We start from the raw sequence: 14,457 nt of genomic DNA on the forward strand, positions 1-14,457 counted from the left end.
TTAGGTAGAGACTGGAACCAAGTGCCCATCTATCTACACATGATGGATTAATAAACTCTGGTGTATGCAGACCATGAAATACCTTTAGCCTTACCATCTTTGGTATTAACCTGGAAAGTCAGCCTTTTAAGAGGTCCCTCCCTGGCTTTTCCGGCACCTCTTTCTCCATCATCTCGGCTACTCATCACATTCATTTCCTGGAGAGCTCTCAAACCTTTCACCTTCACTTCTAATCTCTCTTTCGAGCTCCACCTTTCCTCTGGGCATCCTTCCGGTCATCCTTCCTGCACTTTAAACCCAATGCCTATAAGGAAAAACTCCTCACATATCCCCACCATCTACTCTTTCTTCAGTCTCCCTCTGTCCACAGCATTGCCAAGACCACAAGTCCAGAAGTCTTCCTTCCCCAACTCTACTCCATTCCCACTTTGAACTTTCTCAGGCTCCACTTGCCTCAAACACAAGCATGGCCCTATCCACAGCCATAGCTGCACACGGGGGTTACACTTATTTTGACAAAACTTGGAGGTACGTAACACTTGTCTTTTCAGGGTCCGATATAGAAACCCAGTCCCTAGAATGCCTGGGTATATTGAATCTGCAGTAAGTAACCTTCCCTTATCATTTCATCATGTTTGTTGAATCCTCTTTTCTAATGGCAAAGTCATGAGGGGTCTTATAATCTGCACCAAGAGAGAGCGGTAATTGGTTAAGAAATCAATTCTCTACTACGGTATAAAATCAAAGAAGATACTGATAGTTTGATTTTTATATCTCCTTTCTATTTGATAAAATGAAAACCCAGGAAAAAGAACAAAAAAGAATATTAAATGACTTAATGTCTCCAAAAATATCAAAAAGGAAACTTCATTCTTATTAGGAGCCCACAGGGAGAGATTAGAACTTAATGCAGACCATTAAGGGCACTTAACCATGATATTAATAATAAAAAAATTCAACTTTTAACAAGGAATGGAAATACACATACTCCATATACTTTGAAGCCAAAACTGTATCCACTCATAAAATTAAGACCTATTTTCATAGGGAACTATTCAAGCAGCGTTAACACCTTGACATACGTAATACTGTGTTTCAGAGATGTGTAAACTGGGCCTATCTACCTCAGTAAGCCAACATCCTCTGCTTTCCCCCTACCTGCCTCAAAAAGACTGATATATGGAATGATTTTGCTTTTGTATTCATGGGTCATTATGAAAGTTCTGAGATATTCAAATATCAAGAAACAAAATCCACACAGATGGAAACAAGTGAAGCCTTGCCAGCAGCGTTGATAAGCTGAGCAAGGAGAAACTTGCATTGGGGAATCAGAAAGGAGGCCATCAACTGTTTCTTAGAAGTGAAATAAATAATGAACCATAACATAACTTTCATAGATGTACACTGTCTGTCTGTCTCAAAACTTTCATAGATGTATACTGATTTATTCTTGACATTTCCATGAAGAGTACTCAGAGTGACTATACTCATCATACATTTATCCAGCTCAAAAGTATATCATATATGTATGTAAGGTATAAGAGACTCCACTTGAATGATACAGGCATTTTCCAAAAGGTAGAATTCTGGAAAAGGAACTTAAAGGGAGGTCTTCTTTATGCCTGAAAAACACATGTGGATAGATGGACTGCATTTGGAATTCATCTACTCATTTTAGAACTTTATTTTTTTTTTATTCTTCCAAGTAAAAAGTCTGCAAAGAATTTACCTGAAGTGTTACATGGAAAAAAACAAAAAAAGTCCATAAAAACATTGCTTGAAGCATTGAGGTTTTTTGGCATGTTTTTATTTGCATGTTTTTTTCTGGAAATATTTACAATAAACAACCTAAAATGAGAATGTTTTTGTTTTTAGAAAATGACTTTTTCTCAATTTGAAATGAATTTATCATTGGAAAACAGTCTGCTATTTAGTAGAGGAGGCAAATGTTCTCTCTGGTACAGCAACCTGTTTTTCTCCTAAGGAGGAAAACTTATTCCCATTTTATGCCTACAAGTAAAAGAACTTTCTGTTGTCCAATATTATTTCCTTCAGGCAGAGCCTCCTGATGCAGGAGCGATGGAAAGAGTTAGAGCAACAACTCTCTGGCCAAAGGCTTGGGAGAAGGAATATTCTGCTTGTCAAATTGGTCCCTGCTTTTCAAATGGATGAATAGTTTTTTTCTCTGAGAGTGAACAGGAGTCAAAAGAGAGTGCTTTGGCTTCACTGAGAAATCCGCAAATATTTCTCAGAATTCGTTAGTGTGGATGGAGTCAGCAAAGCAACATTAGTCAGTCCCTTGGAAACTGGAGAGTCTCACTGATCAGGCAATTCACATTGTTTCCTCGAACATCATTTTAGTCTCGCAAAAGCAGAGATCCCACAAGGAACCATATATGATGAACAGTTTTGCTCTTGTTTTCAGAATATATTTTTCCAGTATGAGCACTGAAGCAGGACTAAATGAAGAGATGCATTCCTAGTAGACACAGAGGACATACTTTGTGTTTTCTAGTGCCAAAACACACCAAAGGATTAGGTGCTAGAATGGAAAACAAGTTCTCTCCGTTTCCTGATTACTTTCGCAGGCATCCTCAATATCTTTAACTTTCCTCTTGTAAAATATATGCATATACAAACCCCCCCACCATGAGAAATTATTGGGTTCTTTATTAATACCTTATAATAGCTTTTATTTCTTGGTTTTCACAGGAAGAGATGACTGCAGTAAGTGCTTAGAACACACTGCTGCAGGGTACAGGGAAGATCTAGAGAGTGTGGGCAGGCTAAGCATGGCAGGGATAAAATTAGGCTCTGAGCACATGACTACCAGGAACCAGAATCAAGATATCATGGGTTGTCATCAGGAAATAAATCAAGCAATAATTCTTTTCCAGAGGACACAAGATAGGAAATGTGTCCTCTGTTCATGAACATGGGATGCCAAGCCAGCAGGTTTTTATATTCCGATAATGACCAAACCCTACTTGCCAATACTAACATTTGAATAATTACAAGGAAAGATTTGGGTAAATTAATCCCCCTGATGGCCTTGTAAAGCACAAATGGCTGGATTTGCAAAGAAGATTGGAAAGAACAGGACATTGTTATAGTCAGTCGCAGGAAAAATCCTGTCTCCAACTAGCAACGTTGGTAATTCATGGGATATAGGGCTACTTTTGATCTGGGGATATCTCTTTTCCCTATTTATAGGTTGCCTGTGGAGGTGACAAAGACTAAGAAATTTTAAAATTTTTGATGAGGATAGTATCATTTTCTGCTTTGCACCTCTCAACAACTTAGCTTTGAAACTTACAGATATTTACATTTTCCAAACCAAAAATATTTACTGTGTAATGGGACAAGAGCAATGGAAAGATCAAGGAGACATGCTAATCAGAGAGCTCACTTGCATCAAAGAGGTTGGTTGCCTGTGAGGCAAAAACATAAACAGTGCTTTAGCTGTCACTCAAAACCCATCTTCCACATGTAAAAAGTCTCAGATAGGCTGTTGGTCACAATATATTTTAACTGTTAATCATCTATCAATACCATTAAGAGCAGTTATCCTCAAACACCAAGAATGTAATTTAAGAATATTGAAATTTCATAATTGAATTTACATCTATGCTAATGATTAGAAAAGTAGAGAATTTTTTAAATTATAGATTATGCTTCATATTTTATATTATATATATATTGCTTACATTTAAATATTACCTAAATTTAAATATAAATCTATATTTGCATATTTTTATCATCATTAACATGTACCTAAGTATTCCTACATGTAGTGGCGCCTTCAGGATTTACTCTTTAAGAAAGACATGATTTATGGGAAAGATAAGACTGTTTGCTTATCTCTATTTGGAATCCTAAAGATGCATAACAGGTTTGCAAAGTATAAGCACAAGCCAAATGTGTTTAGAAATTAAGAAAATTCTTCCAAAATCGATGGATATGAATTTCTAACAAATCTCTGAAAGAAAAAGTCAGGTGCTGATGACTAGCAATGAACAAGAAGTGGGTGAGGTTGATGATAACAACAGCTGAAATGACTATGAGAAGATGTGGATGTTTCTCCTGATTCTGCCACCAGCTACCTCTGTGACCCAGGCCAGTGTGATTCACAAAAACTTATTATGTGTCATGGAAGAGTGTGTATGTTAGACATGATACAAAAATAACCAAGATCAGATTCCTTACAAAAAGCTGATGAGCTGGTAGAAACAGTAAGATATTCAATCACAGCTATCACATGGCAGAAAAAGAAGAATGCTTTAAGGGCAAACCAAACACAGTAAGAATTTGGACCAAGCAAGGGACACTTTTACCTGAAGAGGAGAGAATTTAAAGGAAGGTTTTCTTAAAAAGTGGAATCTGAAATGAGCTTTAAAGAATGGATAAGATTCCGACAAGAAGCCCAGTGGCAGAGAGACTTGCAGAAGCAGTGGAAGAGAATGTAAGTAGCAAAGCTCCACCAACAGCCCCCAGGCCAGATTCACCTGCCAGGCAATTTCAGCCTGGACACCTGATCACAGGTGCTGCCTTCTGTACTCACACCCACTGGCCTTCTTCAGATACGTCACCTCACCGGCTCTGCAGATGTTGGTGTTGACACTTGTAATAGACATTCACAATTATTAAGGTGAGTCTACAGAATTGAGAAAGCCAATGAAAGTTGATTCACGAAGTGTCATGATCAGAGATCTGCCTTGAAAGAGTTCTCTCTGGCATGAAAGAAAAAGGGGCCTGGCCCCAAAAACAGAAGGAGAGAGAGAGACAGCCAGGACCTGTGTTGGCACAGGAGGATGGACACTAAGGGGAAGTCCCGGTTCAGAAATATTTCAGAGATTACTTGAGAATTAACTGGATAATCAAGTGAGGGGGAGGTGGGCTCCATAGATAACTTAAACTTTATAGCTCCAGCATCTAGGTGAATGCTGATGTCACTAAGACAGGGAAAGAAAAGACTCGGTGAGGATGACTATATATTCAGGTGGGGACCTGGTGAATCTGAAGAGTTTATAGGATGTTGAGGTAGAAAAGTCAAGTGCAGTGATTCTCAGTCAGAGACAATTTTGCCCCCTGGCATCCCCTGCCATACACAGCAGGTGTTTAGAAATAAATGTCTGGGCTGGGTGTGATGGCTCATGCCTGTAATCCCAGCACTCTGGGAGGCTGAAGGGGCTGGACTGCTTGAGTTTGGGAGTTCAAGAACAGCCTGAGCAAGAGCAAGAGCAAGAGCAAGTCTCTGTCTCTACTAAAAATAGAAAAACTACCTAGGTGTTGTGGTACATGCATATAGCTACTTGGGACGCTGAGGCAAAAGGATTGTTTAAGCCCACAAGTTTGGGGTTGCTATGAATTATGATAATGCCACTGCACTTTACTGAGGGTGATAGAGTGAGACTTCACATCTAAAGATTTGAAAAGTAGGAACAGGCTCAGCGCCTGTGGCTCAAATGGCTAAAGCACCAGCGACATACACCTAAGGTGGCAGGTTCAAATCCAGCCTGGACCCGCCAAACAACAATGATGGCTGCAACCAAAAAATAGCCGGGCATTGTGGTGGGCGCCTGTGGTCCCAGCTACTTGGGAGGCTGAGGCAGGAGACTTGCTTGAGCCCAGGAGTTGGAGGTTGCTGTGAGCTGTGAAGCCATAGCACTCTACCCAGGGGGACAGCTTGAGGCTCTGTCTCAAAAAAAAAAAAAAAAGAAAAGAAAAGTAGGAACAGATACAGAGATGAGGACTTTTAGTCCCTTGCATGAGATACGAAAGAAAAGTAGCCCTGAGGGGGGTACGTGGAAAGGAAAGAGAAGCAGGTGGCTGATAAAATCCTAGGCAACCTCATGTCACCTCATACATGAGATACAAGATACAAAAGATACAACTTGCAATACAAGTTTGTTGCATAGGCCAATGTCAAAAACTCTTTCATATTCAAGATGGCGATGACTGTATGACTGTTCTCAGAGAATGTACACTCAGGAAGGTAGATATGAATGAGCCCAGAAATCACGGGCAGATGCGTGCAGTTGTGAATGCCCGAAACCTAAGCAGGGAAGACAGGCTCCAGCCGGCAGCCAGGAGGTATCACGTGCAGTCTGAGATTTTCATCTGCAAACTGTGCACGACTTGGTCAAATAGCCACACTACTACTATGAGACAAGAAAGCTATCCTCAAAGGAGGTGAGTGAAAAGGCAAAAAGAGAGCAAAGGAAAACAGAGGACTGAGAAAGAAAAAAAGGACACAGAAAACAAGGAGCAGGGGGGAAAGACAGGAAACGAACACTGTGAAGACGGTCTCGGGAGGGGGACCCAGGACACTGGGGCGCGGTTGTCTGGGACGAGACTCGGCCATTCTCGACAATTTTGTGAAACGGAGCTATCAGAAGATATTCCACAGACAGTAAAATCTGCTTCGTCACTGTTTTTCAAAATCTGTATTAACACAAAATGACAAAAAAAGTAACTGACACCGTGTACGATTCTCCAGCACTGAAATCAGCTTTGCTGTGAAAGGCCCCACAGAGCGCAGGATGGGCAGCTTCGGGTTGCTGGGAGCACAGGCTTAGGTTTGCAAGGAACCAGAAGATAGTCCTTTCTCGACCCAAGTGCCACATAACCCCAAAAGACAAGGTATCCCTGGAAAACAGAAAGACGCAGCAGCAGCCCAAAGGAGGCGTCACCAAGCAGAAAAGAGTGGGACCGCCAGGTGTCAGGACAGGAGGCCAGAGAGCACCCAGAGACAGCAAGGTCTGGAATCTGGAACCTGGCTCCTGAATCACTAGAACTCTAGTTTTTATAAGTAGCAAGATGTCTCTGAGAGTTTCTGGCAAAACACTGACCATTAGAGTCCAGCATCCTAGGAGGGTTGAGATGCTGAAATGAGATAATGTAAGGAAAGTAACGTAGCAGCTGGTGCGGGGCAGGGCTCCTCAGTGACAGCTGCTGTGGATAAAGTCTAAGACTAAAAAGCAAAAACAGTAGCACCCACATTTCAAGGCAACCCAAGTATAATACGTTACAGAGAGTAACATATTTGAGAAGTGAAACGAATTCATAGAACTGGAAATGGCCTTCAGAACTCTGTGGTCAAATTTCCTCATTTTACTGATGGGAAATTGGAGAAGGAAATGAGGAGGCTATTGTGGCTTGGATGGACAAGAACCGAAAAAAATACTCAGTAATTAAAGGGAGGTTATTCATCATTTTTTATATAACACAAGTTAAAGGTAGAGTTAGAAAATTACAATTCCCAGTTTTGTGTGTGTGAGTGTGTGTGTCAGAAATAAGAGTTCCTCTGAGGAGAAGTCTACCAGAAAGTTACCCTTAGCTTTCTGTGAACCTGACTAGCCTTGAGCACCTGAATGCACCATTTGTAAAGTAAACATATCTAATCAAGTTCTCTGAAGCTTCGTAGAGTACTGAACACAGTAGCATCATGAACAAACTGGGGACAATGAAAGATGTGCTTCTCCCAGGGCACAGCCAGGTTACTCACCTGTCCAAGAGCAAGTTAGGAGCAAACAGGAGCTTCCCTGGGTGCTCCATGGAGCGCCAGATAAGCCCAATCATCAGGATCTCTAGCCAGGCACATTCCAGAAGGTGGACCTGATCATGGAGGGTCAAATCCACAAAGCCTGAAATAAGACAAGAAAAACCCTGCTGGCTTAAAATGAAAAGTATTCATTACTGGTGAAATGAATGCAAGCAGGGATTCGAACCGGTGAGGTCTATCTTTTATGACATGGAGCAAAGTGGACTAGAAATATTCTGATAGGGACGTCAAGCAACTATTCCTTCCACCCAGCCTTACCAATGAGTTCAGTGCAGCATTAAAAATTACACCAATGTACACAACCCACTTAGCTTCCTAAAAAGTTCTGTACTTGGTGCTAAAACCCTTATGCTTTCTATTTAGACAGTTCTAACAGCTCTGTGTGACTGTTATTCATTTCTGCTTCAGTGGAAGACACTACAGCACAAGAAATTTAAATTATCTGCCTTACAGAAAACAGGAATTGGAACACAGGCAGGACCAAAGTCACTAAATTTTTATTTCTTTACTTCATCACTAAGCCGTGCTCTTTTTTTTTTTTTTCATAACATGCACAAGAAAGACTAATGAAATAGCTCATATATAAATAAATGGCTTGGGGGAATGAGTCAGATGAATAAAGGTGACGTTGCAGTCCCTTCTGGTAATAAGTACTGAAAGATGGCTTTGTTTTCTCATGGTTGATTAGAAGAGTGAAGCTTTCTCCAGTCATGGCTGACAAAATGGCAAGTGCTTGATAATAATGAGAAGAGGTAGAGAAGGAGGAGAGCGGAGGGGAGAGGGGAGAAAGAGGACGTAAGACCAGGTTACTGAACCCCTACTATGTGCTAAAAGCAATGCTACGTGTTTCCGCTCCACTATTCCTTTCATCTATATTAACCTGGCACAGTAAGAACTAATGTTCCCATTTTACAGGGAAGAATACAGGTGCTCAGAGAGCTTACTTCTCCGTTAAGGGCACAAATTAGAATATAATCCTCAGAACCTGGGCCCTTAGACACAGTTGGCAACTGCCTCTGCTAAGCGCCACTTAGAGAATTTGGATCAGGAGACTAAATAAATCCAACCACACACATTGCAATAGGCCAGAGTGACAGGTACATTAAATAAATCAAGTATCTATAAAACGTGCTGCCTTCCAAATCAGTTTCTGCCCCTCCCTCCCAGCCCCAGCCCCGGGCATCCTACATAGTCTATTTCTCTCTCTTTCTCTGTCTCTCTGTCTCTCTCTGTGTGTCTCTGTCTCTCTCTCTCTGTGTGTCTCTGTCTCTCTCCCTCTGTGTCTCTGTCTCTCTCTCTCTCTGTGTCTCTCTCTCTCCCTCCCAGACCTATCCCTGGCATCCTACATAGTCTATTTCTTTTTCTCTCTGTGTCTCTCTCTCTCTCTCTCTTTGTCTGTCTCTCTCTCTGTCTCTCTTTCTGTCTGTCTCCCTCTGTCTCTCTCTTTCTCTCTCTCTGTCTCTCTCTTTCTGTCCGTCTGTCTCCCTCTATCTGTCTCTCTCTCTCTTTCTCTCTCTCTGTGTCTCTGTCTCTGTCTGTCTCTCTCTCTTTCTCTCTCTGTGTCTCTCTCTCTCTCCCCTCAACCCTTTGTTTTCCCTTATCTAAGAGGAGGGCTTTAGGAATGTCTTTTGTTGTTCTTTTCTTTCTCTCTCAGTAATATTACACTCGCATTAATTAAAATCTGAAATATAAGTTTGTTTTTCTTAATCAGTCAAAGGCAAAAGCTCTGCCTACTGGATGTTTCCTTTGGGGAGTCTCCGACTTATCAAAATCTCAGCATCAAATAATTAGCTTATCATTTCCCATATGCTTCAGCACCACCTTTCACAGAATCCTCATCTCCAAACAGGCGATGATCCATATGAAGAAACCCAAGCTGGAGACAGACCTCAGGATCCACATCCTCTCCCGCTGTCATCTCATAATCAAGCCTCATCAATTCACTTCCAGGGTGAAGTTCCAGTTGTAAAAGAGCCCCTCACCCAGGGGGCGTGTTATACACCCTCACAATGTGCACAGGAGGTGAGATCCGCCTCACACCCTCCCTCCTCTGCCAATCACCCTTCTCCTTCCCTCTCCCCCTCCCTCCTCCCTATATTTGTGTTTTATTGTTCATATATATGAGCATGTAATTGTTTACATGTTGGTTTCATATTATTATGGAGTACATTGGATATGTATTTTTCCATTCTTAAGATACTTTACTAAGAAGAATGTATTTCAACTCCACCCAGGTAAATGTAAAAGCTGTAAAGTCTCCGCCTTTTTTAATGGCTGGATAGTATTCCATGGTATACAGTTTGTTGATCCATTCATGGGTTGATGGGCACTTAGGTTGCTTCCATGACTTGGCAATTATGAATTGAGTCACAATAAACATTCTGGTGCAAATATCTTTGTGGAGATGTTGGCGTGGATGTGGAGAGAAGGGAACACTTCTACCCTGCTAGTGGGATTGCAAACTAATACAGCCTTTTTGGAGAGAAGTATGGAGAAGAGAATCCTTAAAGATCTAAAAGTAGACCTTCCATTTGATCCTGAAATCCCATTAGTAGATATTTACCCAGAAGGCTTGTAAATTCTATCTTTGAAGTAACTACAATTCTTCCTCCTGTTCCCACTGTTAACACAATAATTCACTTCCTGATAGTCTCTTGTCTTCTTGTTCAACTTTTTCTTTTAACTCAGCGTAATGATTTTAAGACTTATCCATGTTGTTGCATGTATAAGTAGTTGATTTTTTTTATTGCTGTATAGTATGCTATTGTATGGCTATATCCAATAAATAAATACAATTTGTCCTTTCATTGGACAGTTGGGTTTCCAGCTTGGGCCTATTACAAATAAAACTGCTATGAGAAATTCACGTATAAGTTATTACATGGACATATGCTTTCATTTCTCTTGGTTAAATATCTAAGAGAAGGATGCTTAGATCATATGGTGGGTATATGTTTTTTGAGAAACTGTCAAAATGTTTTCAGCAGTGGTTTACCATTTCCCATTCACACCAGCAATATATCAGAGCACCAGCTGCTCTACAACCCTCAGCAACACTTGGTATGGTCAGACTTTTCCATTTTAAACATTCTAACAGATGTCCAGAGGTATCACACTGGCATTCTGGTTTTATTCTCATTTTCCTAATGACTAAACAATGTTGAGTATCTTTTTGCATGTTTTCTAACAGATCATTTCCCTACACTATATTCAAGTTAATACTTCATACATCCTGGTAGACTATGTACTCATTTGAAGCACAGAATGTGCGAATCCACCACATTTTGCTTTTTAAGCAAGTCTAAGTGTATTGCATCTTGGCCACACCAAAGCTCATGACGATGTAGCCTTTATCAGAGTAAGTATACTGTTCACTGGAAAGCGTGGGTTTTACTCATGTAAAACAGAGCTCTCATCTGAAAGAATTAAAAAGTGGGTGGCTTGGTTCCTAAGAAAAGTTAAAAGATTAAAAAGTGATGATTTGGTTTCAGACCTCCTGGGGCAAAAGAAACAGACACTACCACAATGAGTGGCTATCTCCCTGTAGAGCAAACTGGGTCAAAATGCTCTGTCCTGATTCCAGGGGAAACACCTGAGCACCTGCAGCAGTATTAAGTGTGTCTTTCTCAGTGCCCAGTCAGTGACTAATGGGATAAGCCAGACCCAGGGAGGAGTACTTAAAAGGAAAGCCCTCAGGGAGGTTTCATTTCTCTAGGATCTTAGTCTAATCTTGTAGGTGAAGTCTCATACTAGTAATGTAAACTTGTACTGTAACTTAAACTAACTTTCAGAAATGCTAACGTTCAAAAGTCTTTTTCTCTTTCCTGATGATATAATATGTTACATAGAAATATAAGTAATCGTGTAAGGTTGTCCCTCCTGATGAGACCTATTCCTGATTCTTCAATACCCTACATCAGTGTTTTTCAACCTTTTTATCTCACAGCACACTTGAACCTACACTTAAACTTGCGTGGCACACTTAAATTATGTTGATCAAAAAAAATACATTTATTGTGCTTTGAATGTCTTTTAAAAATAATTTGACCAATTACCTTTGAAATTTTCTTAGCACACCAAAGATCCTCTCACGGCACACCAGCTGAAAATCACTGCCTTGCATCAAACTTAAAAAGTTATACAGTGTCATATCTGGGAGTATTTTGTGAGTTCTCAGTACTGCAGATGGCCATGTAACCAGTCAATTTTTGAAAACCAAAGTCCCACTCTCTGGTGGCAACTTTACATATTAAACAGACTTATACTTTTTAATTTTCTCTGTAAAATTTCAGTGCCATTTAGGTCTGACAGTTTTAGTGGCCTCATAGGAGCTGAAGACGCTCCCCGTAACCATTTGTGCCACATAAGTGTGGTGATTATGAAATCTGTCTGAAGTAGTCTGTTAGTAATAGTTTTTAGTTGGAGGTCAGCAGGATTGCTCGATCCTTCTGTTGAAATGTTGCAGATCTCTCAAAAAGAGTCTATTTAATTATCTTTCCCAGCTGTGCATATTGCCTGCAGACAAGGGCTATTATATCTGCCACTTGGTGTCCTCCGCAAGTTCCCAGGTCAGGGCTGGGAGAAGTGTGCTGAAAAGGTTGTCACTTAACCTTCCCAATGAATGTAAGGACTATGACAGGACATTACGAGATGGAGTGTCTCCTTTCTCCCGATTGACTGCTCTTCATATTATTTTAACCATACAGCTACATACATTTTTGGTATGGAATAAATGTCCGTGAATACTTTTCAGTTCATAATCAGTGGGGGGATATAATCTAATAAAAATTCCCAAACAAATAATATTGGGCGAACTATCTTTAGACATCAAGTCTCAACTCCTTGGCTTACGTTCCTTGTAAACATGCAGAATGTTGTAATATGGGATTGGAAATGAGTCTGTTGTAATACCCGAGAGCCATTCAGATAGTGAATCCCTCTCTTTCTTTCGCACTTTCAAGTGTCAGCAACAGGATGCTGGGAGCTTAGCGGCTGCTCCAGGATATCAGGAAAAGAATCAGTGACAGATATGCCCACAGGTGGCACAGTAAGAGGTGACTAATACCCATATCATTTAAGGGCCCCTATTTTAATGACCAGGGGGCTGTAAGCCCATGAGCATCACACCAGAGACAGAGGACATACCAAAAAAGAACTGGCTGTAGTTTTTTGAGAATAGGTGACTCAGATACTTGGAAATCTCATTTTATAAAATAAAATGTTTATAAAAACAAACATGAGTCTTTTTGCTTGGTCTGTATTCATGGGTATAGTAATAGAGTACCTTCAGAGGAGATTCCAGAAACATAAAAGCCTCAGGTCCCGTTCCTTAACCCCTGTACGGGCAGTGATATAGCTAATGAAGTTGAGGAAGGCCTCTATCATAAAAGAGATACCCCCCCCCCCGCCAAATACACAAACTGGCTTATGTTTCCAGCTTCATCACCAAGTACAGGCATTGCTGGCTTCTGCCTTCCAGTATAAAGTACCTGATTTTCCTCCAAGATATTTTAACTTAGTTTTAACACTGAAAGGAGTTCGCGGCATGTCCACTCTCGTCACTTAGGCGTCAGGAGATCTGGAGCTGCCTTCTCCTCTCTGCTCTATTGGGGACTGTGTACAAACTGCCTAATTTGCTTGGCACACAGAGAGATCCTTGAGGCCTCAGGGTATGGCAAGGCTCTTGGAATGATGTTGAAAAGTGTGCCGAGGGCCTTAGGCGAAATGACTAATGTAATATGAATGCTTGAAAGCCCCATGTTGCCTTGCAGTAAAAGATAAATCAGAGTGACTCATCAGTAGTGACTATAAATATATAAAAAATATTAAGTGCCACAATCCTTATAGTCTTACTTGCATGGGATCCAGTCTATGGAGAAACAAAGCAAAATAGAAACTTTGTGAAATAAAGAAGCAGCATTTCCCAGGGGAGAGCTATCTACAAAACCAGAAGCCAGGTGGTAGGTTCCTTCAGTAAATTTGCTGGGGAAAATATTGGTTCCTGACCTTCAAAAAAAAATAAAGGTAATCGTGTTCTCAGTCATAGAATGACCCCAATGTTCTCCAAAATGTCAGTTATGAAATTGCCTGTTGCATTTTTCCTGTATTGCTTTACTACTCAATAGAAGAAGAGTTGAATAATTCACCTCTTTTCTTTCTATGTCAGAAACCCAGGGCAAGAATAGAGTAAGGCACAAAACGAGAAATCATGGAAGTGAGTTTGTAGCACAGTGACAGTTACAAGTGAACAAAACTTGGGATTTCTGGGAGAAAACCTACGAACCGAAAGCATCAGAAGAAACTAGACCCCTGTTCAAATGCCAAGACGTCTTCATGTCCTACATTTTCTAATTATACAGAAAAAAGTAACATAACGCCACATCACAGACCCATGGTTTTCAACCAGTGTGCTGTGAGAGTATCTTAGGGGTGTCACAAACATCAAACATTTTTTAAAGATCAATAATTAAATTATTTTCAGAAGAAGTTCAAAGTACAGGAAGTGTATTCTTCTTTTAACTCTTTTTTTTCTTAATCAACATAATTTAAGTGTGCTGTAGAAGCTTAACTATAGGTTCAAGTGTGCCGTTGAGATAAAAAAGGTTGAAAAATCCTCCCATAGACCATGGACCCAAGGTACAGTCAAATACACCTTCTTCCCTCCAGAAAATTTAGGTATTCTCTCTTACATACAGTTCTATTAGAGAGAGACTCAGTGGAAGTATGATTCTGATTTATTCTTCAACATTTTAAGATGTGTCCAGGAATAGTAAAAACAATGAAAAATTATTTTTTTAAGAAATGAGTTTGGACAGTGCCTGTGGCTCAGAGGAGGAGGGCGCTGGCCCCATATACCAGAGGTGGTAGGTTCAAACCCAGCCCCAGCCAAAAAC

The 14,457-nt window shown here is 40.5% G+C and overlaps 1 protein-coding gene across 4 annotated transcripts in view; it reads right to left on the minus strand.

Annotated features, from left to right (window-relative positions):
- The window catches only part of ESR1 (estrogen receptor 1), a 264,535-nt gene that overhangs the window by 59,102 nt on the left and 190,976 nt on the right, over positions 1-14,457 (minus strand). For all 4 annotated transcript variants that reach the window (XM_003797871.2, XM_012810119.2, XM_012810120.2 and 1 more), the window contains one exon: positions 7,508-7,646. In XM_003797871.2, coding sequence (XP_003797919.1) covers positions 7,508-7,646 — 139 coding nt within the window. The remainder of the gene's footprint in view (positions 1-7,507; positions 7,647-14,457) is intronic.

The sequence above is a fragment of the Otolemur garnettii genome, unplaced genomic scaffold (genome assembly GCF_000181295.1).
Source record: "Otolemur garnettii isolate 467f Iridium unplaced genomic scaffold, OtoGar3 scaffold00126, whole genome shotgun sequence".
NCBI classification, from domain to species: Eukaryota; Metazoa; Chordata; class Mammalia; order Primates; family Galagidae; genus Otolemur; species Otolemur garnettii.